The sequence below is a fragment of the Spermophilus citellus genome (assembly GCF_964194105.1).
Source record: "Spermophilus citellus genome assembly, chromosome: 1".
Classification (NCBI taxonomy): Eukaryota; Metazoa; Chordata; class Mammalia; order Rodentia; family Sciuridae; genus Spermophilus; species Spermophilus citellus.
Genome location: NC_138182.1, coordinates 142,965,417 through 142,989,900, shown reverse-complemented (window position 1 = coordinate 142,989,900; position 24,484 = coordinate 142,965,417). Strand labels below are relative to the sequence as shown.

At 37.3% G+C, this 24,484-nt stretch overlaps 1 protein-coding gene across 2 annotated transcripts in view; it reads right to left on the bottom strand.

The window, feature by feature from the left end:
- CDC42SE2 (CDC42 small effector 2) overlaps nucleotides 1-24,484 on the bottom strand; it is a 95,713-nt gene that overhangs the window by 2,918 nt on the left and 68,311 nt on the right. Inside the window, exons 4-5 of one of the 2 annotated variants that reach the window (XM_081287061.1) lie at nucleotides 4,666-4,767; nucleotides 241-356 (exon numbers count right to left, since the gene is read on the bottom strand). In XM_081287061.1, the coding sequence (XP_081143187.1) occupies nucleotides 258-356; nucleotides 4,666-4,767 (201 nt within the window). In that variant the 3' untranslated portion in view covers nucleotides 241-257. Of the gene's footprint in view, nucleotides 1-240; nucleotides 357-933; nucleotides 1,033-4,665; nucleotides 4,768-24,484 lie in introns of those variants that run through there. The other variant, XM_081287062.1, reaches the window with a different exon arrangement.

Here is a 24,484-nt window from a genome sequence, read left to right as displayed (position 1 = left end):
GATGTTTTAAAGCATTTAAAATTCTTCATAAGGAAAACAACACCCAAAACTTATGTTCAAAATACAGTAACTGTCTATGCCCATCCCTTTAAACTTTTAGCTGAAGAAATTATTTTTGCTTTTCTAAGTTTGCAGTTAAAGAAAAATAATAAAGAATAAGACCCATATTTTTAACCCGAGGCTTAAAGCAAGGTTGTTGTTGCCACATTGGCCTGTGGCCCCCCAGCTCTGAGTACTTACTGGGGAAGGACCCAGGGCTATCCCGCCTTTGTGTCCACAAGCTGCATCTGCACATTGGCAGACATACCACCTCCGTACCCTCCCTTGGACTGCATCTGGTTCTGAATGGAGCTAACCTAAGAGACAAAATAAGACAGAAGTAAGAAACCAGGTGTCCAGTGCAACAATGAAACCATTGTTTTCCCAACATGTTAGCTGGGCTGCTTTTGTCAGAAGGACACTTTTATAGAGGAAAAAAATTTTTTTTCTGGTGAACTTAAATATCTTCTGATTATAAGGACAAATGGTGAGGCTTGTAATTGAGAGACTTTTTTTTTTTGTGTGTGATAACTTCTTCTACTTTAGTTTCTCTATTTCCCAGTTTAAATAACTTTTAAAGAAATGTCAGCTTGGTAATGCACAAGGTGCTTGGTAACACTTAAAAAGTAGTTTCTTCACTTGAAGACACCTTAGATACATGACCACTTCTTAGACCAGACTCTGAAGCAAGAAAATAAGCATGAATGAAACTGGACCAGCCAGAGATAAATCTTCAAGTCTATGTGCAAAATGTATGGTCTTAATATAGTCTGACAGAGAATCTAGGAATTCAAAGATAAGTTTATTTATTAATCTTGTAACTGGACAAACTATTTATCTTCTTAGAATATATGGCTTCATATCTATACAGTGGTTAAGATCATAATCTCTCCTAACCACATTTCAAGGCTATTTTCTGATAGACTGCATATTGGCAGACATACCACCTCCATACCCTCCCTTGGACTGCATCTGGTTCTGAATGGAGCTAACAAAATATCATAAACTAAAATATACAAACACAGGAATATTTTCTTACTTTGTTGTAACACACACACACACACACACACACACACACACAGTCTTTTGCAAACTGTGAAGCAATTTTATTTATTTATTTATTTTGGTGGTACTGGGGATGAATGAAACCCAGTGGTACTCTACCACTGAGCTACATCCTCAGTCCCTGCCCCCATTTTTCTTAGTTACTCAGGTTGGCCTTAAACTTAACATTGTCCTACTTCAGTCTCCAAAGTAGCTGAGATTACAAGCATGTGCACCACCATATCTGGCTAGTTTATATCATTTTCATTCATATAAATCAGAAATATTTTGGAAGCAGAGAATTAGAAAATCAGGTCAGGCTACTGGAAGAAAAAACACAACAATAAGATTTGAAGGCGATAGCCATGCAGTGAAGGGTCAAAACACTGAGTCTCACCAAGCATCATGAAATCAGCTCAAAGGGCCATTCCCACTGCCAAGATCTAGGGGAGGGGAGGAAACAGGGCCACTGTTCTTCATTAACCTATTTACCAAGTGCTTCCTGAGCACTTACTGTAACATAGAGCATGATCCTGAATTTATTATGTTTAAGAAAGACTTTCCTGAATGTTTTTGGAGTAAGGTTTAGAATATGTTAATAGAAGAGAATAGTAATATATAAAAGGCACAGCTTGTTTAGATCCAAAGGATTTAAATAATAAACTCTGTGTTAAATGAATATATTTTTTTAATATCTATTTTTTAGTTGAACACCTTTGTTCTATTTATTTTTATGCATTTATATTGATCTGGAAAATTTTTACTAATTTGAATATATTACTCTAATGATACCACATAATAAGGTATTACTGCAGTATCTGTATTCACATTATTCAAATAGCAAATTTAGGTAAAAGTATAAACAAAACCCTCTAGTCCTATTTTTAAACTTTATGTTATATGTTTTATGTGTGATGTGTTGTGTAATTGTATTTTATATTTTACTTTATTTTTTAAATTTATTTTTTGGTACCAAGGATAGACTGCAGGGGTACTTTACCATTGAGTCACATCTCCAGTCCTTTTTAAAAATGTTTTATTTTAAGAACTATCACTGATACTTTTAAGAAACTGACTGGCTGACTTATCTTCCTGACCACAAGAACTCAATGTTCTGTGGAGGTGGCATCACTTTGGCGACGACAAACTCACAGATGACTACAAAAAGCCTTTGGAAGACAAATTTGGTTCTAAAGAGCTGACACACTTGATAAAAAGTCCCAGAGAAAAAGCACAGAAGGAAAGGTGACATGTTAATGTAAGATTTTGTGCATGTATAGAAATATCATAGTGAAATCTACTAATTGTCTGTTAAGAAAAGAAAAAAGGAAATCCCAGTGATCTGACCCTGTAGGTTAAAACCTGTGCAATAGCTGATGTCCACCTTATCCTCATCTTGGGCTAAGAAGATGGGACATCTAGCCCCCAGTGTAATCCTAAAATTCCACCTAAGTTTATGGCAAGCAGAAGAGTTGTGTATCTACACCATAATTTTCACTCAAAGAAATCTTAAAGAAAATTCTGAAATGTGCAGAGGCAAGATTTAAAAGGTTAACAAAATATCATAAACTATAATTTAATTCCTCCTCTAGTTATATTGGGGGGTGGGTACCAGGGATTGAACCCAAGGGTATTTAACCACTGAACTACATCCTCAGCATTTTGTATTTTTTGAGTCAAGGTCTCACTAAGTTGCTGAGGCTGGCTTTGAACTTGGGATCCTATTCCTCCTGAGCCACTAGGATTACAGGTGGGCACAATCATCCCCAGTTTATAGTTAGATTTTTTTTAAAGTCTGATGTAGCTAAGAAGACATCTGTTGATAATAAATTAAGAATTAAGATTCATCATGTAATAAATCTTTTTTTTTTTGGGGGGGGAGGGGGGCTGGGGATTAAACCAGGGCCTTGTACATGTAAGGCAAGTACTCTACCAAATGAGCTGTATCCCCAGCCCCAAAATCTTTTATTTTATTTATTTTTTTTTTTTGGTGGTGGTGCTGGGGATTTAACTCAGGGCCTTGTGAATGCTAGGCAAGCACTCTAAAAACTGAGATAAATTCTCAGCCCTCATATAATAAATCTAAAATCACTCATTCTGTACACATGGATACATAATTATATATTAATAACCATCTTAGGGCTGGGGTTGTGGCTCAGCAGTAGAGCACTTGCCTGGCGCATGCGAGGCCCTGGGTTCGAACCTCAGCACCACATAAAAATAAACAAAACAAAGGTATTGTGTCCAACTACAACTAAAAAATAAAAATAAAAAAATAACCATATTAATCAAAGTAATAGGTTTTCGCTCCATGGTGGTTTTTTTTTTTTTTTTTTTTTTTTAAACTCCATGTCAATATGTCAATCCAGGAAACAAAGCCAATGACACTTTTTTTTTTTTTTTTTGGTGCTGGGGATAGAACCCAGGGCTTTGTGCATGTGAGGCAAGCACTCTACCAACTGAGCTGTATCCCTAGGCTCCACTGACACTTTTTTTTTTTTTTTTTAAGAGAGAGAGAGAGAGAGAGAGAGAATTTTTAATATTTATTTTTTAGTTCTCGGCGGACACAATATCTTTACTGGTATGTGGTACTGAGGATCGAACCCGGGCCGCACGCATGCCAGGCGAGCGCGCTACTGCTTGAGCCACATCCCCAGCCCCTCCACTGACACTTTTGACAGCAATACTGACACACTTACATTTCTATAAAAGCAGTAAAGTGAAACAAAGTACTTTTCCTACAGATTTAAAACAAGTTACTTCCTTTTCAGGAAGCTACAAATGTCATTCCTTTGCTTACCTAGTAACTGAAGTCACAAAAAGGTCTGCTGTATCCAGGATATCCATCCACCTATTGTAAAAGTCCCTGTTCTTTGGTTAAGTCTTTTGTTAGTGCTGTCCAGTCAGTCAGAATACGATGGATCATAATTCTGATTTTATAAAAGTCTTTCTTTCAAGCTGAACACTCAGAAATCACCTAGACTCCTGTTTACTTTAGACACAGGGAAAAGAGGGCCTTAGACTTAGGGAAGGCTGAGCCTGATAACAACCCTCATTTGGTACTGTCCCTGCATTCTGTTTTTTTCTGAAGAATAAGGCCAGGCGCAGTGGTGCACGCCTGAAATCCCAGCAGCCTGGGAGGTGAAAGCAGGAGGATCACAAGTTCAAATCCAGCTTCAGCAATTTAGTGAGGTGCTAAGCAACTCAGTGAGCCCTGTCTCTAATAAAATACAAAATAGGGCTGGGGATGTGGCTCAGTCGAGTTCCCCTGAGTTCAGTCCCTGGTACCCAAAAGAAAAAACAAAACAAAACAAAACTGAAGAAGAAGGCCAGGCATGGTGGTGGTGCATGGCTATGGAGGCTGAGGCAGACGGACTGCAAGCTTGAGGCCAGGCAACTTAGTGAGATCCTGTCTCAAAAAATAAAAAGAATGTGGAGATGTCGCTTAGTGGTAAAGTGTTCCTCGGTTTAATTCTGAGTATCTATATCCACCCATCCCCTAAAAGGGGGGGGGGGAGGGTATGAATCTATCACATGACCATGTCCCAAGGCCCTGTGTGCACATTCTACCAACATACTTACTGAATTCATCCCACTGAACAGGTCTCCTGATCCTACATGAGCAGTGTGTACGAAGTTGGTTGGCTCTCCAATCATGCTTCGGTCAATCCGTCGTCGTCTTTTCTAAAACAATATGGGAAACAATGTATTGAGAAAATGATCTTACTAAAAAGAAGCTTATGAAAGATTCTTAGACTATGGTAAATGACTTTACTTAGTAATATCATAAATTTTTCTACAACACAAAAACACCTAACTTAGATGACCATAATTACTTCTTATTAAATCCCTAGTACACACACACACACACATACACACACACATACACACACACGAAAAGCAAAATAATGGGTTATTATTTTGAACTTTGGGCCATTCCATCCATAACTACATTACATGTTTTCTTTTTTTCATGACAGATGGGCAATGTGCAGGAGCTGTAAAACAGATTGGGGGAAGTGCATCTCAAAACAGCCCAAAACCCCAATCATAACACTTTTTTTTTTTTTGTTTTTGGACTGGGGATTGAACTAAGAGGCACTTAACCACTGAGTCACATCCCCAGCCCTTTTTTATATTTTATTTAGAGACAGAGTCTTGTGGAGTTGCTTAGGGCCTCGTTAAATTACAGAGGATAGCTCTGAACTCACGATCCTCTTGTCTCAGGCTTCCAAGCTGCTGTGTTTACAGGCATGCGCCATTGTGCCTGGCTTTAAATTTGATTCTTTAAAAAAATGAGATCAAAAAGCCCAAAGAGGGCTGGGGGTGAACTCATGCTTGCCTGACGCCCTGGGTTCCATACCTAGCACAGGTAGAAGAAAGAATTTTGAAAGATTTCACCATAAAGAAATGATAAAAATTTGAGGAGATAAATATTTAATCTGATTAAACATCAGGCAATGTATACATGTATCCAACATTAACTGTTACCCCATCAACATGCTCAATTTTTACATTTTTAAAGTATCAGTTTAAAATACATTTTTAAAAAAATGTGACAAAATGTAAAATTTTCATCAGTCACCATCACTGTTAGCAAAGAACACATGACTTGCACACAACACTGACTTTAAACTTAATTTCCTAGCTTTCATCACAAACAAAACTTTGATGGCTATTAGAGATTATGCCCAGCTACCCTTCCCCACTAAAGTGATTGTGTCATTCAGCTGTCTTGGGGTTGGGAGTCAGTCCAGTTTTCTGGTCTGTTCTGGCCCAGAAGGAAACTCAATGAGGCTGGGGTTTAATGACTGTCGTTAATTGTTGACAAACACTTCTTACAGGGTTCTCGACCTTGTTTCTCTATGAACAGCCTCCAACTGCTGTCCTTGCTCCCACCAACATCCCCACTCACTCTCTCATTAGAGACATTTTCTTATCCTGCTGCTGTGTTTCACTGACAAGCTATCTTTCTAGAGATGGTTCTCTCAGATCAGTTCCAAGCTTTCCTTGATGCCTCAGATACAGCACTCTAATTGGGAGGGGTTTGCTGGCACAGCTGGTCACCACTTATCCCAACTGACTTCCAAGAGTATAATGTTTGCAAGACTGCAGCTTGCCTCAACACTAAGGCAAGTTACTAACATACTGGGTTAGGCTGCTGTTGAACACAGTATTTTCACGTCCACATCTTATTGAAATGTCGGCAGGATCCTAATAATTCTAAAATTTCATCAAGACAGTCCCATGTAATAGCTCCTCTGGGTCAGAACATGATTGTCTACAAACTCACAAAAGTGGAGAGAGTTCACACATTAATTGTAGAATCTATTATGTGCTGTTTACTGTCCTCTAGTTTTTATTATTAGAAGCCCCAAAGAAGCTTGACGCTTTTCCTCTGATATATTTATTCTTCTCCTCAGAGTTCAGCAATGATATTGTCACATCTTCAAGTTTGTTGGGTTTACTTCCAGTAATTCTGCATAGCACATGGTGGCCCATCTCTATTTGAATACACATTTTCTGAATCTTTTGAGTTTTATGCTATTACATTTCTTTTTTGCTCCATGTGTTCTGTCTTATGTGTGTGTGTGTGTGTGTGTTTCTGTGTGTGTGTGTAATTAACCTAGTTGCTTTTCTCTTTATAATTTGTTTTGGAAAATAACTTGATCCCCTCAGGAATCCACAAACTTTTTCTTAAAGATCAGAGGGTAAACATTTTAAGCTTGCAGGTCAATGAAGACTCCATCACTGCTCTGACTCAACTCTTCCACTATAGGATGAAATCAGCTAAGATAACTCACAAACACAAGAATGCAGCTATGATCCAGCAAAATTCATCTGTAATAAGCAGCAGCAGCTTAGACTGACCTGCATGTATTAGTTTGCTGACCTCAGTTCTAGATCAGTAATTTTTTTAGTAGTAGCAACATAAATTATTTATTTGTTATGTGCAGTACTGAAGATTGAGCCCAGGGCCTGTCTACCACTGAGTTACATCTCCAGTCCTTTTTGTTTTGAAATAGGCCTGGCCTCACCCTTGTGATCCTCCTGCCTCAACCTCCCAAACTGCTGGGATTACCGGCATATGCCAATGTACCTGGCACAACTTTTATCTTTTATGGTTATTTTTCAAGAGCTCTTTGTTATGTTATTAGAATATTTTAAAAAATCTCTTTGAGGGTCTGGGGATGTGGCTCAAGTGGTAGCGCGCTCGCCTGGCATGCGTGCGGCCCGGGTTCGATCCTCATACAAAGATGTTGTATCCGCTGATAACTAAAAAATAAATATTAAAATTCTCTCTCTTTAAAAAAAAATCTCTTTGAGGATTTGTATGTAAGTTTTTCAATTTTCCCCCTTAAAATGCTTTACTATATGAACTGTCTATAACACTAGGAAACAAAATCTCTCATTTCTGTATTTCTCCAAATTTCAAATTAAATTTCTCCAAATTCAGTTACTTCTTAGTCCCTTAGAAGGACTAGTAAAAAATTCATTCTGTCTTCTGGGACCCTGCTCCTTAGGGTCACATAAAACTTTCAGATTAAAATGATATCAGGGGGCTGGGGTTGTGGCTCAGTGGTAGAGCGCTTGCCTAGCATGTGTGAGGTACTAGGTTCGATCCCTAGCACCAAATAAACAAAGTAAAGGTATTGTATTCATCTACAACTAAAATATATATGTATATATAAAGTAAATAAATAAAATGATATCAGAAAGCTAAGAGAGGGCCAGGACTCCCTGTTTGTTTTTTTTTTTAAGTTTTCTATTTCTTTGCTATCTTTAATGTGCATGTTGCTGCTTCAGGTACCCTTGAAATGCCTCATACAAAGCCTGACGGTAAACTTGACAGCCCACAGCCATCATCTGACCTGGGGTGCTGCACCCTGGCAACACACTGGTTTCTTATACCCTATTTCTCACCTTTTCCCTAATTTGGAGTTTGTCTATTTCCATTCACCCTACTCAACATAGATCACTGCACACTCATCTTGTTTGGGATAATAAAACATAATTCCTGGGGTTGGGGATGTGGCTCAAGTGGTAGCGCGCTCGCCTGGCATGCGTGCGGCCCGGGTTCGATCCTCAGCACCACATACCAGTAAAGATATTGTGTCCGCCGAGAACTAAAAAATAAATATTAAAAAAAATCTCTCTCTCTCTCTCTCTCCTCTCTCTTTAAAAATAATAATAATAATAATAATAATAATAATAATAATAAAACATAATTCCTTAAATAAGCCTTAAGAAACTACACTAAGTTCTCTTTTTTAGGATTAAAATAGCAAAAGAAGGTGCTAATACTAGTTGAGTGCTTTTTTCTTCTTGATAAGATATTAAGTTTCCATTAAATTTGCCTCATTAGGAAGCCATTTGTCCAGACACATTCAAATGTATCTTCACCATCTGAGAATATGAATTTTCTCAGTATCTGGGCAGACAAATTATTGGGTTCTTCTCCCCAGTAAGATCCTCAGTGAAGAGCAGAGAAGGAGTTTGCTAAGTTCTTGGCACACTCCTGTGAGAATAGAGAAGTCGATTCCAGTGGAAATGAAAGGACAGCAGTTAAGTTCCATGAAACACTGCCACTGCCGTCTACAGGACTAGTTTTCTCCTAAGGCTTCCTAAAATCCAATTCATAAAGGCAACTGTTCCTGGTGTGCAGAGCCACTCTGCTCAGCCAGAGGGCCCTCTTAAACAAGGGACTGGCATGATGCAGAGAACAGACCTACTTCCAGGCCCCAGGGAGTCCAGCTTGTCCCCTGCCTGTGAACCTGCAGAGAAGCAACTCTGACAGGTCTGAATCTGCGGAATTTCCTCTGGAAGGGTGTGTCTGGCACTTGGCAGAAGGCTACAATGGCCACACACTGTTGAGTTACTGCAGGATGATGCTGGAGCATACCGGTCAGGCCACCACACACTCTAGCACACATTGCAATTCCCAAGGGAGGATGTTCAAAAGCAGCCAAGTAAACAGGTTTCAAAAATTTATTCTCATACTGAAAAGCAAAAGATGGGAAGACTTCAGCTCTTATTATCCCAATGACAGTTACTCAGTAGCCACTGTAAAAATTAGAAAATAGTGAATATTTTTCAACTTGACTTCACTGAGTTGAGAGCAACCCCCCATATCTGGAATATGTATGCAGAAGCTTCCAGTCCCTCCTTCCCTCAAGCTGGAAGGAGCACAGCTGTTCTAGAACAGGGCTGCATCACAAGAGCATGGGAAGGGTGGAGAGTCCTAGAACAAAAGTGGTGAAACATGCACAAACTCAGATCACTCTGGGTCTACATACAGCATACAGGACTGAGGTTTTTATCTTCCCAAGAACAGGAAGTAACTGAAAGACTGTTAAAGCGGGGGACATGATCAGATGGGTTTAAAAAGCGATCTCCAAGGGCTGGGGCTGGGACTCAGTGGTGGAGTGCTTGCCTAGCACAAGTGAGGAACTGGGTTGGATCCTCAGCACCACATAAGAATAGATAGATAGATAAGGTATCATGTCCATCTACAACTAAAAAAAAATAAAAATAAAAAAAGGCTATTCCACAACAGCTACAGGTGAAAAGATTTAATAAAAAAGGCCAAAAAGAAAGGAACATTAAGACCTGAAGGTGAAGAAAAATAAAGGATTTTTCAGCATTATAAGGCTCCAAAGAAGGAGGGAAGAAGATAGCCAAGGTCAAGGTGTTCTTCAGACCCCCAGCACAATTCTTGAATCAAAACAAAAATTCTAAGTATAAATATCCTAAAATACAGTATTTTTCAGGTACAATGTGGACATTTAAGGAAAGTATCAACAATTCAACAGAGACACAAGATGTAAATCGTGGGCAAATGGGGGAATTCCAGAGGCAGGCCTCTGCAAAAAACAGGAAATGTGCAAAACTGTGCCCTCTGCTCTGTTCTATGTTAAATTGTCAGTAGCAAAGAATCACCAAATTTCCTGGAAACACACTTCTCTTATTATAGGGAACTTTATTAAGACTGCCAGCCACTGGAATAATTGCAAAACTTTAAATATAAAGTTATTCTTTTATTCTGTAACAGGTCAAGGACCAGAGGTACACAAACATGTATTAGTATAGAGGGGATTAGGCAACATGTCTTTCCATAACATTTCTGTGTAATTATATACCAATAAACTCATTATTGCCAGGCGCAGTGGCACCACACCTATAATCCCAGCAACTCGGGAGGCTGAGACAAGAAAAGAGTTTCACCAAGTTTGCTCAGCAACTTAGCAAAGGCTCTATCTCAAAATGAAAAATAAAAGGGCTGGGGATGTGGCTCAGTGGTAAAGCACTCCTGGATTCAATCCTCAATCCAAAGGGGGGAGAAATTATAAAACCACCTTTATGGGACAATGGGGGAAATTTAGAAACTGACTAGATTTTAGATGAGTACTGTATTTCTCTTTATTTTTCTCCATTCTCCCTTCTCTCTACTTCCATTTATGTCTGATAACTTTCCCAATAGAAAAGTTTTTCCTAATAGAAAAGTTTAAAAAAAAAAAGATTCAACTCGTGCTTTCCTGATACTCTTACAACTTTACATAAAAGTTTATTTATTGTGTACTAGTAAAAGCAGTATGACACAGGCATAAACTTGTTATTCCATGTCTAACATCCATCAGAACTTCATCTTTTAAAAAAAAATTTTTTTTTTTTCCCAGAACTTAATCTTGTTCTCATTTCTGCCCAGGCTTTACACTTCTAAAGTAACCCACTACTTACTTCCTGTCTGCCTCCAAAATACTAATAGAAGCTATCTTGCTTACCCTGTGCTTCCCTTTACGTTTTACGAATAGCATCACTTGCAGCTTCTAGAAAACATTCAGAAGGTAAAACTTCCTCTAAGACTACTCTCTGGGTAGCTTAATGAGCAAAACACACACCACTGGAGAGCAAGTGAGGTCCAGCTTGAGGGTCCTCGTGAGCATCAGGCAGATATGGCCCGAGATGGTGAAGAAGACAGAGGGAAAGAATAAAACATACTGCCACTCGGGCAGTGGAAAGAAGCTCGTGCTGTCAGGGTAAAAAAATGGCAATTATTTATGCTGATGTGGACAAACTATATATGCTACTGACTCAACTCTGACCTAGAGAAGTCAATTGTGTAACTCATTCTCCCATCTGTAAATTATATCGAATTAAGTCCATAACTTCCGAACTATTTCAAGGTGTCTCAGGGGACATCCAGAGCTGCCAGAGAATATTTCCAATTTGAGGGAAACATAGTGATAGTCAAAGTATATATGAAACCATGAACTACAAGCTCAAGATAATTCACAATTTCAAGATTAGAACACACATGACTCAGTGATAAAGTGCCCCTGGATTCAATTCCTAGTAATGCCAATTCTAATGAAGTTTATATTTCTGCTTAAAAAATATTTATCTGCTGGTTTTTCTCTGATTCACAGAAATACTGTTGTCCCTACAGAGGAGCTTCAACTGTCACTACTGTTTTAACTGTCATATTAGATGGAACCTCTAAAGCAGTGATTTGCAAACCATAGGGTACATCAAAATCCCTGGAAGGTTTTTAAAACACTGGTGCTGAGAGCTCCAGTAGCAGAATTTTAGATCTAGGTATGGGGAGGGGGCCTGAATGTCTAATGAGATTCCAAAAGAAACTGACAGCTCAATGGTTTAGCAATATTGGCCCCAAACCTAACAGCTGAGTATTTTTAAAACAATAATGCTATGCTTAATACTTAGGAGTGCTGACTAGACACTAGGAACAGTTTTAAGAACTTTAAATATATGAACTGAATCATTCAATAGCATCTTGAATTGCATTTTTAATGTTTTAATATTCCCTTTAAATCTGGGATCTCTGGCAAACTCTCTCTTGACATCTCCTGGCCATTCCTTACTCAAGTCTTCATTCGTTCATCTGTTGTAGACCTGGAATAAAAGTTTTCAAATTTTGATGTTTTAATTATTTGAAAAGTCATCAGGTTGCATGATTCTTTTCATTAAAAATACAGTGACCATTAGTTTACTAATGTTCTCAATTTTTAAAAAATCAAATTACTCATGTCAATAAATAAATAAATAGGGCACCTATTTGTATTTCATAGACTGGAGACAGGAAATTGACTTCAACTCCTTCCTTGCCTCCTATGATCTGTTTCTTACCATTTTCATTCCTTACCTTTGGCCCTAACCAAGTTTTCCACAACACACTTCAAGTGTGAGTCATGGTTCATGGTTCTACTCCCACACAATTTGAAAATCAATGATTACACAGAGAGATTCCTGAATGATATGTCCCTATTTATAGGCATCAGTGGTGGCCTAGCCCATCTCCCATCTGTGCTCTTTACTGCTGAGTCAGACCAGCTCTGGAGATAAAATGTAGATTATACTATGTTATACTTTGTAAATAGTAGCAAAATGAAGTTCCAATACATTACTCAAAGTAAATTGACTACTTAAGATTTATAGGAAGCTTCTACCCTTTGCTCATCATTTTTCATATCAAATTCCAAATTAACTTAATATGGCACATACATCAAAAGAAACAGCTAAGGGCTGGGGATATATAGCTCACTTGGTAGAGTGCCTGCCTCCCATGCACAAGGCCCTAGATTCAATGCCCAGCATCACACAAAAAATAAAAATAAATAAAGGTTAAATTCTTAGAAAAGAAAAAGAAAAAAGGAAATAGCTAAGAGCTTACACAGTCTGGTCCCGGGAACCCTGCTGAAGGTATATAACTAGCAATAAGTCTCCAGCTCTGATTTTTTCACTTTGTTCTACCAATAGGATATGAAATAGCTTCAAAGTTAATAATGTATTTGGCAAAGAGATTTAAGTCTTTGACATTCAAAATTATTGTTTACTAAGAGTTGTCTAGAGAATATATCCTTAATTTTAAATCTGTGATAATATATTCTTTAGCTTTTTTTTTTTTTTTTAAATGGGAGGGTACTAGGGATTGAACCAAGGGGCACTTTACCCCTAACCACATTCCCAGTCTTTCTTATTTTTTTTTAGTTTGAGACAGGCTCTTTCTAAATTGCTGAAGCTGGCCTTGAAGTTGCGATTCTCCTGTCTCAGCCTCCTCAGTTGGTGGGATTTCAGGCATGCACCACCAAGTCCAGCTAGCTTTTTCTTCTTTTTGCACCTAAAATATTAACACCTACACAGTTTAGGATAATTCCAGACCTACAATGAATAATGGATTTTTATACTTCTAAAAAGATTTAAGACAGCTATAATATTTTTACCAAAATGACCAACTGAGATTTCATTTCTGTTCTTTTGCATAAATAGCCTCAGATCTTTACAATGGGCACGTACTATTTCCGCAACCGTGTTGCTCCTGGAGAAAGCAGCCTCCTTCTTTTTCTCAGGGGAAACCAAGCTCTTCCAGCCCGAACGATATGACTCAGATAGGCTCCAATCACGGCACTCACACTCATCACCACATATGACACAATTGGGGCTAGAATTCTTCCTTGGGAAAGGCTCAAGTGGGAAGAAGCCTTCTCTTTTTTGTGGTCATAAACTAGAATGGTTAACCCAGAGCTAAGGGAAACCATGTTTCCTATGAAGAAGTAGAAGAAAAAAAAAATCTCCTTGTAGAAGGAAAGAAGCCAATGAGCAAAGAATCAAGAGTGAAAGTCAACAGTGCCCTGGACACAGATGTTTAAGAAGCCAGACCCTGCCTTTTCCTGGGTGGTAATGAGACCTGGTAAACTCCAAGTGGAAGTCTGGTTTCAAAGACTGTAATAAAAAAAATCCTGATTAATGTTAACAGACAATGCAAGAGAAACGTGTAATATACTGCAGAGATTGAAAAAAAATCTGCTCCATAAAAACTTGAGTAGCTTACTCGGAATGCTAACTTTTTATATTTACATCAAAACCTCAGAATAAACTTGCTAATAAGCTTTCTATATATAAATTTCATATATACATATATTTTTTGGTTGTTGATAGGCCTTTATTTTATTTATTTATATGCAGTGCTGAGAATCGAACCCAGTGCTTTACACATGCCAGGCAAGTCTACTGCTGAGCCCCAGCCCTAGCCCCTTATACTATATTTTTTTGTGGAAAAAATAAATAATTCTACCTCTCTGGCTTACAGAGCTTTCTTACTCTGAAATCCCAGCAGCAGCCCTCAGGTGATAGTTTTTTTTTAAAAAAGCACAGAATGGAAAGATATTTCATGCTGGAAATATTTATAAGTAAATAGGCGGGTTATGGTAATAGGTTTAAAATCCAAATCTAAGTGAGTACTCTATTTTACCCTTTGGAGTTTAGCAGATAATCGACCTTTTCCAACTCCATATAAATTTTGCAGCTTGTAACAGATGAGAAGTTTGCAAGAGGTCCCAAAATTTGTTTTTAAAAGGAATCTCTAGGCAAATCTACAGTGATCTTTTCAGAAATAAAATTACTAAAAGCAAAACTGAAGAAACCAGCTGTTCTCATTTCTCAGGAGAAATGTGAAGTAAACAAAGGGTTCTTTTTTCTCTTCTACTTAAAATTAGTATCTGGTTTAAGTTACATATTCCAAGAATGAAAACTGAAGTCCAAAGTAGGTAAAAAAAAAAAAATACCAAAAAACAATAATTTGAAATGGCTTTTCAAATACTAAGAATACATTTTTCTTTACATTTGAAATTTCTGTCACTATGGGTCCATCTAAAATTGTTTCTGTATACTATATATACACGTTTGCATGTGTTTTATGCACAGGACAACTAATTTCAGTGGTTGGTAAAACACCATTTATAATGCACAAAGAAAATATGATGTAAGATGATGATCTAAACCACTAAGCTTGTGATCACTTGTTTCGCAGGCACTCGAAACAAAGAACCTGGGGATACACACTTGCCAGGGCCTCTCAGACATCTAAACGCAAATCTGAGAGTCTTTCCTTCACGCCACTCTACTGTAATAAATGTTCATTCTGTTTTAAAGAAAGTCATGTAAGTCACTCAAATATTTACTATATAAAACAGAGAAAGAAAAATGAAGTGTTTATAGTAATTCTATGTAAATATTATTCACAATTGAGTTAGGCAGTATATTATAATTGATTTCTTGAACTATGTTTTGGGTTGGAATTGTTTCTTTGCTTAACTTTCTATGGAACCATCATTAATTATTCCAACATTGTCCATAAATATCTTGTGGTATAACTGGTTAGGTAGTTAAATGACTAGTCCAGATGGTCTAAGAATAACACTGGGTAGTATGGCTTTAAAAAAAAAAAAAAAGAATTCAGCAGGCCCTTCAGCCAAGAAACTCATAGCTTTAAAAAGTGCCTGGAAACATTGCCATATTACTATCTGATGATTATTCTCCTTGTTCAATGTTTTTCTTTTTTGGAGCTAATCAGACAGATTTTGAACTTCTTAGGTAGGTCATTCTAATTTTCTTAATTTTTCCCTTCTACTTTCCACTTCTGTATCTATTTTACTTTTTGGAACAAAAACTACTTTACATTTTTATCACAGACTTCTTAATTTCAGCTTTCATATTATCTCCATGCACTGATTCTTGCTATTGATTTGTTCTTTCTCTCAATCCTTTCCTTTTTAGCCACACTGTTCTTGTTTAGTGGCTCCAATATCATACTCATCTAAAGTCTATTCATGTCTTATATTGTTCTTAGTTATTGTCTGTTCCCTATGTTATCTATTTCCCTCCAGGTTCTTTTATTCAGTTAATTCTTTTAGTTTTCCTCATGCCTGACATTAGAGACTATTCAAATGAGGCTCAGTATGCACTAAATGGTGGGCTCAATGAAGAATCAGATGGTGAGCAGATTTTTCCTTAAGGAACCCAGGTGTAGCATCGTACACCTGTAATCCCAGCAGCTTGAGAGGCTGAGGCAAGAGGATCACCAGTTCAAAGCCAGCCTCAGCAATTCAGCAAGACCCTGTCTCTAAATAAACTATTTTTAAAAGGGCTGGGGATGTGGTTAAGTGCCCCTGGGTTCAATCCCTGGTGCCATTTGGTACCGGAACCCACAACTGCAGATATCAGCAGGTCTTTTCTGCAGAGCCAACAATTTGTTCCCCAAAGACAGACCTGCTGCAGGCCAGTGTGAGGGATTCAAAACATATAGATGTTCTAAGAACAAGGCAGAGTGCTGACGTGCTTCTGATCTATATGTGCCTCTGTACAATGAGGTTGTGGCTGTCCACTCTACCGTCTAACTGGTTTCTATAATCTCTTATCCATGGTTACCTCTTTTTGCCATTCTCTTTTTTGTGGGTTTTACTGTTTATGACCCCTTTTTTTTAACTCTAATGTTATATAAAGTGGGGTTTCAAGGGATGGGGGTTGGGGGGGAGAGAGAGACAGAGTGAGAGAGAGAGAGAGAGAGAGAGAGAGAGAGAGAGAGTGTGTGTGTGTATTTTTCCCCAACCCCAACATCCTTTTACATGAGACAACTGTATCTCTCTTTGTGACAACCAAACCAAACCAAAACAAAATACTTCTGGTAAGAGACCAACCTTTGCAAATCTGATGATCCTGCTCATTTCAAATACAATGTGCTTAAAAATAACCAATGGGGAATGGGGGAAGGGAAATAACCAATGGAGATAAAATCAAAAACAAAAAACAAAGCAAAAACAACAAATATATTTAAAATCAGAGGAAATTATAATTTATCAATTCAATATCCATAAAATATATATATGATAAGCACTTACATAAATTAATCTTACTTTAATCCATTACCCACTTTAATACACTGAATTCGGAGCTGGGGTTATGGCTCAGAGTAGAGCGCTTGCCTAGCATGCCTGAAGCAACTGGGTTCAATCCTCAGCATCACATAAAAATAAAAGATATTGTGTCCACCCAAAACTAAAAAATAAACATTAAAATATACACTGAATTCTGTAAGAGAAGCAAGGTTATTCCCATTTGCAGAGGTTCAATTAACTTCCTCAGGATCAAAAGTAAATAAGTACTGGCATTGGAAATCATAACCAATCAATATCCGAACACTAAAGTCAACAGAACTGGACCTCACATGAAGAGAAAAAAACTTGTTTGGTTTTCCATAACTACATTTTGAAACCATTTCCCATAGCTAAATACTACTGAAAGTACATTTTTTTTTTTCTGAAAGTACATTTATCTGTCTTAGGTTTCTTACTAATTTTATCTGCTCTTAAGGTAGTTAAGAAAATGGCATCTCATAATATTTTTTCTTAAGGCAAAGAGATTCTTTATAGACTTATCCTACAAGCATGATGAACAGATAGGTAATACCATTTCCAATATCTTAACTTTTTAATATATGCATATGTATACATACAGGACAGAGACATACAGAAGTACTTCTACAACATTAAGATCCCAGTGAAGGGGCTGGGGACATAACTCAGTGGTACAGTGACTACCTAGCATGTGTCAGGCACTGGGTTTGATCCTCAGCACCACATAAAAATAAATAAATCAAAGTATTATGTCCATCTACAACTAAAAAAATCTTAAAAAAAAATCCTAGTGAAGACATCACAAAACTACTACCTAGACAGGCCAAAATCAAAGAGTGACAAGGAAGAGAAAATACAAAAGAGGAAATGGGAACCACATCATACATCTCATTGTTATATATGAATGCATTTGAACTTAGAAGGTCAATAAAAATGGCAAATGATAATTTACATTTTAGTGGCAAAGAGAACCTTTCAAAAAATACTGAAATAGGGGCTAGGGCTGTGGCTCAGTGGTAGAGCGCTTGCCTTGCATGTATGAGGCCATGGGTTCAATCCTCATCACCACATAAAAATAAATAAACAAACAAACAAAAGATATTGTGTCCATCTACAGCTAAAAAAAATATTTAAAAAAATACTGAAATAAAAATAGGACATAGATGAAAAGAAAATGATATCCCCCCTAATAAACAAAAGAATATGAACAAACAAGTTACCACTATGCGTATAGTACAGTGATAGAGTGCTTATTTAACATGAGCAAGGTGCTAAGTTCAATTGTCAGGACCATAGAAATAAACAAATAAGAACAAAAAAACTTTCTAAGGAACTTAAAGAAAGCCAAATGTGCAAAAGTAGATGAATCGCAAGTCCTAGAAATATCTAAGAATTTTTACTAAGTATAAAGGCAATAAGAGACCTGACCAAACTTTAGATTACTTAGTACTTGAAAAGAGCTGTGATCTCTGCTGGAATTTGTCAATAAAGATATCTACAATAATCCCTACTTGTTATAATTATGCTTAAGGCAGAAAAGAATGAAAAGCAAAATAGTTTTTACCATATGTTTGCATTTCAAATGAACAAGATTCTTAAAAAGTGCTTTTAAAATGTTTAGTACATGACGCTGCAGGTGTAGCTCAGTGGGAGTGTGCTTGCCTAGCAATAAAGAGACCCTGGGTTCAATCCCCAGCACTGCAAAAATTATATTAAACGTTCAGTATGCTATAGAATCATAAAATATCAGCCCCAGATAATTATTAAAAAATACTACATTACTTAGTCCCACATAATACTTAAGCCTAACTTGTTTTTAGTGACAAATTATACATGTGCCATAAACATTTTATTCTCTATATACCAAAGCATTACCTTGAGCTCTCCTTCTTCTACTAATTTAAAATGAATAAAATTGGAGTTCCTTACCAGTATTCCCTTCATTCTTATTTGGATACACCAAGGTCAAATGAGATCCACTCATACTTCTCTAAACATAAAGACTTAATCCTCTTTGTTCTTTCAATGTCTAGGTTTCTTATAAGATCCAAGGAAAAAAAAATTCCATGCTGCTGGTGTTATAGAAGCAACTGTATTTTAGTCATTTTAAGAATTCTGTGACCTTATAAAATGATGCTGATCTTCACACCATTCTCACAAGACAGAACTTGCAAATAAAGGCTGTGCTTTCTAAATAAGCACAACAATCTCCCAAATGTGGCAAGATAATTTGCGAACAGTAGATCTTTTAAGAAATGTTTGGTATTCAGAAACCTGACACTTAATAGCTCAAGAGCCTCCATTTAACACTTTTAGATGACAAAGTTTATGAACTTAAGGATACACCACAATGGATTTACAGAACAACAACAATAAAAAAAAATGGGGCTTATTTAATAAGCATTTAGGGGTTTTTTTGGTAGTGCTGAGGACTGAACCCAGGGCCTTGTACATGCGAGGCAAGTACTCTACAAACTGAGCTATTTCCCCAGCCCCTTAATAAGCATATTTTAAAAAATTATTTGACAATATCTTTTTTTCTTAAGTTGTTGATAGATCTTTATTTTATTTATTTAAATGTAGTGCTGAGAATTAAACCCAGTACCTCACACATGCTAGGCATGTGTGCTACAGCTGAGCCCCAGCCCAGCTTTTTTTCTTTCTGTTTATCAAAAAGTTTTGTTTTTTTTTTTGGGAGGGGGGGGGGTCATCACTTCGCCACTGAACCATATCCACAACTCATTTGGGGATGTGGGGGCACTGGGGATTGAACTCAGGAGTACAACCACTGAGCCACATCCCCAGCCCTAATTTATTTAGAGACAGGGTCTCTCACTGAGTTGCTTAGTGCTTCACCATTGCTGAGGCTGGCTTTGAATTTGCAATCCTCCTGCCTCAGCTTCCCAAGTCACTGGGGTAAGAGGCCTGGGCCTCCCCACCATTCTAAAAAGTTTTTTCTTGAGTTTCGTTTCTTTTCCTTTTCAAGATAATTGTTTTTGTCATAACAAAGATGACATAATCAGGGCTAGGGCTGGTGCTGGGACTCAGCGGTAGCACACTTGCCTGGCATGTGTGAGGCACTAGGGTCAATGCTCAGTGTTAGAACAAAGAGACCAGGCTGGACGCAAACTTCACAGATCATTTCAGCCTTATTGAGAAACAGGATTACACCTAGGGGAATGAACCCACCTTCCTGGTGGAAAATAAGCCACTGAACAAAGGAAGGGACTGGGCTCATGTAGATTATACTGAGAGGTGACTTAATTAATGAGCATGTCAGCTTGAGCACTCAGGAATTTGGGGTCTGTTTCACCGGGTGAAATGGGAGGAACTCTAGGGTCAGCAGTCAGTCTCTGGGATTTATGTTACTGGACCTGATGGAGGGCCTGAGGTCAGTGGTTGGTATCTGGAAAGGATTTGTTTATGGAAAGATTAATGCTTTGGCCTCTTCCCAGAGACTGCCTTTCTAGGTTTGATGGACACCTCTTCCCCAGGGTTTGTTTTAATACCGGAAAAGAATGTATTGGGAAAGGATCAATGCTCTCAATGTATGGCTTTCCTTCCCACTCTCCTTCTACAAGTTCTCACTATTTTGGGGGTTTGTCATTTTCCATATCTAATACTCAGCACCACATAAATAAAAATCTATCAACAAATTTAAAAAAAATTGAAGATAATATAATCAGTGTTTCTTGACTTTATAGTTGCACGCTAACTGTTCCGTAAGCATCACAGATTATATGTTCCATAATGGTTTACAACATGGAATGTGCTTACCTGTACTAAATTTTTTTTGCTAGAATATAAGGGAAAAAAATTACAACTATTATTTTCACTTTTCATCATTTCAAGGTCTCCCAATTCAGACTGACCTGTGGGCTATTAATTATTTCTACAAGAGCTACCAAAACACAGAAAGTAGAAAATGAATTATATTAATGCTTAATCATACTTGAAACTAAATACAAAAATGAAAAGATGTTATAACATAATACCTTCACTTAATCTGCTTTGATTTGTCTAAATGTCTTTAGAAGAATCTGAAAGACTGATCTTTTACTGTAACATAAATGGAATACACTGATGAATAAAAGTGTAGAAGGGCTCAACTAGGGAATTTTATTTCAAGAAATCTCTTTGTTTATAACCCTGAGGCTTAAAAATCTAAGCCAGTATTATTGTCCACTCTAAGCCAGTATTATTTGTATGCAAGACAATACAAAACTAAACTTCAAAGAGATATTACTAGTCTTCCCCTATTTATAAATATTTTAAAGTATGAAAATACCATATGTTGATGAGGATATGTCAAAATGAAACATTCAAATTGCCGTTGGGAATGTATATGGTAACACCAAATTTTTAAACAACATGGTCTTCATGATAAAAGTGAACATCCTTAAACTTTACAGCCAGTAATTTTAGAGCCAGAAATTCACACACACAATCTCCAGGCTACAAATGCACAAAATAAAATATTATAGGGGTAAGCCTATAATACTGGTGATTCTGGAGGCTGAGGTATATACCATTTCTTTATGGCTGAGTTTCAAGGTTAAGGTCAGCCTTAGCAACTTAGGAGGCCCTGTCTCAAAATAAGAAATAAAAAGGACTGGGATAGCACAGCTCTATGGTAGAGTACCCCTGAGTTCAATCCCCAATATCAAAGAGAAAGAAAAAGAAAATCAAACAAACACACAAAACACCATTGTTCACAGTTCTACACTGATAGCATGGATCTAACTGGAAAGGACACCAGAGGCTACTGGAGTTTTGGTAATGTCCTATTTCTTGAGTAATTACTACTTCACAATATATTTATGTCCTAAAAATTTACTGCACTGTATATTTACATGTAAAACAAACCCTTTTAAATTAAGCAAGTTAGCAAGACTCTGTCCCAAAATAAAAATAAAAAGAGCTGGGTATATGGCTCAGTGGTCAAGAGCCCCTAGGTTCAATCCCTGGAAGCAAAACAACAACAAAAAATTCATTCTTTTGGTATCTTAACAGTATTGCAGTTGCATTGAGTCCTTATCTTCAAGAGATGATTACTGAATGTTCATTGGTAAAGTTACATAACAATTTGAGTTTGAATTTGAAATAATACAGGAAAGGGGAAAGTAGACGGTACAAGATAAAGATTAGATAAGACTTGAAATTATCAAAGCTAAGAAATGGGGTTCATTATACTATTGCCTATTTTTAAATGTTTAAAAGTTTTCATTAAGTTCAAATTTTAAAAACCTTGGGCTAGAGATGTAGCTCAGTGGTTGAGTGCTTGCTTAGCATTTGAGGCTCTGGGTTCAATTCCTAACCCCGCAAATTATCACTGCTGTCCCCTGACAACTCATTTTTTTAAAAAATTAAATTGCACCAGACATAGTGGTGCACACCTGTAATCCTATCGACTTGGGAGGCTAAGGAATGAGGATAGTAAGTTTGAGGTGAGCCTCAACAACTAAGCAAGACCTTAGTCTCAAAATAAAAGATAAAAGGGAGGCAGATGTAGCTCAGCTGGGTAGCTGCAAGGCAGCAACCATATAATTTAAAATCTCAGTTGTACCTAGCAACACCAATTCAGCATTTATAGTTAAGTAAAAAGTTTTGGATTACTAAGACTCAAAATACTGGACACTATTATACTGTGTATTGTACTGTGTTTACATAAATGAGTAGGAAGAGAAAAATGATTCTTATGCTACAACTCAGAAAAATGCTTTCTATTTTCTCCCCAGTATTGGGCAGTTCCTTTTTCACACATGGAATGTGCAAGAGCAAGGGGTAATAAAACATGAGTAGGAGAACTGGCATGCAGCACTCAGCTTCAGTAAATACTTCAGAAAACTTCAGAGATGACAATTTGCTTTCAGAAACAGCAGTCTTGATGCTGCCAACCATAAGAGCAAACATATGGCTTTATAAAACTTAAGAGACATTCTTTAAATCTGTTTGCTGACGCCAAGAGCATACTATTCTTCCACTATAGTGACCACACAGCCTGTGAAGTTCTATGTACTTTTTCTCAAAAGTCAAAAATGTAAAGAAATCAGATGTCCGTGGAATCTGGAGAAATATTTAACATAAGTATGTATGTATTAAAAATAACTGACATGTTAAATGTGGTATGCAAAGCACTCAATTGCAATGTCTTTCTGTGAAGAAAATGTATTTCTGATATCTTATAACCCTAAGGCCTCATGCTCCAGCTACTTAATTCCTCATGAGTCTATTTTAGCTATGAATGAATATAGTATACCTCTATCACATTCCTGAATAGAATTTACTTTACTGTGATAACTGGCAATAAATCAATCAATCTTTAAAACTATGGCAATCTGACCTCTGGCAGATTGACTGTCTGGCACATAAGACACTTGGAAATCATCACTTCTATCCATACAAGTGTTGAATAAACTGAAAACCAACAACTCTTCTCAGATCCACCAGAGACATGTTCATAGAGAAAATGGCTGTTCCAAAGGGATGTCTTGAAGAGACAGGTGGTGGGTACAGTCACAAACTACCATAGCAGAAGCTGCCACAGGTTCTGGTACTTAAGTAGGAAAGCCTAAACTCAATGGTTTGGTTTGTAGCTCATTGGTAGAGCACTTTGCCTATCCTGTGTGAGGCACTGGGCTCGGTTCTTAGCATCACATATAAACAGACAGACAGATAAATGGATAAATGCTCACTGACCAATAAAAAAAAATTACAAAAAAAAAAAAAAAAGAACAAAAGCCTGAATTCCAATAGATGTACTGCTGGCAACTCAATATGGACAAACTTGAGAATTAACAACTCCAGTGGGGTAGGCAGTCTGGCAGAGACCCCTACACATATGTGGTAATCATCATCAAGAACGTCACCAGATTCCTGCAATGGAGATAGGAGAAAAATCCCCTGGGTTTCAACAAAAGTGGTGAAAGACAGCCATGTTGAAATAAGGCACAGCAATCTGTTCTTAACAAGGCCTGCCCTCAAGAGCAACTATCTTACCAAAACCTAACCAACTGGAGTTTTTACCAGAAACTACCTACCATGGGGGAAGGGAAATGCCCATCTCTAATCCTTTCTAGTCTCTTTTGTGTCACCTAAGAGATTAGGGGGGAAAAAAAACTGGGAAGCACTCCATGGAAGTCATAGTCCAGTGGCCCAGGCTCACTCAGAATGAGACCTAATCCTAGCACTATGTAATGCTCCTCTCCCTACACCTTACAACCACATCTACAGGGCTCCTGAATAACGGATTACAAATGAAACAACTAAACACCCAGACCTTATTTAAGAAGAGGTCTCAAGGAAAACCGAAGACAAAGGAGGCCAAAACAAGAACACTGGAGGAAATTTTATCCTCTGACACCTACAGCTATACCAAATAGTACAAGGGCCTAACCTATAGCCAGACAGGTATAAAACCTCACACTAAAGGATCATTTACCTTGGTTCCTTTCATCCTATATGTCATGTTCAACATAAAATTACAAGGCATACCCACCTTCCAAAACATGTGGTAAGAGGACTCAAATGTCTCACAAACTTTTTAAAAACAGTGTTAAAAACACATTCTTCGATGATACCATATATTATAAACTATACACAATAACTGATATATATGTGCAGTCATTAAAAATGCCCAAACATATTCTTTTATTTCATGATTAAGTATTAGGACTTTTCCTATTAAAGTC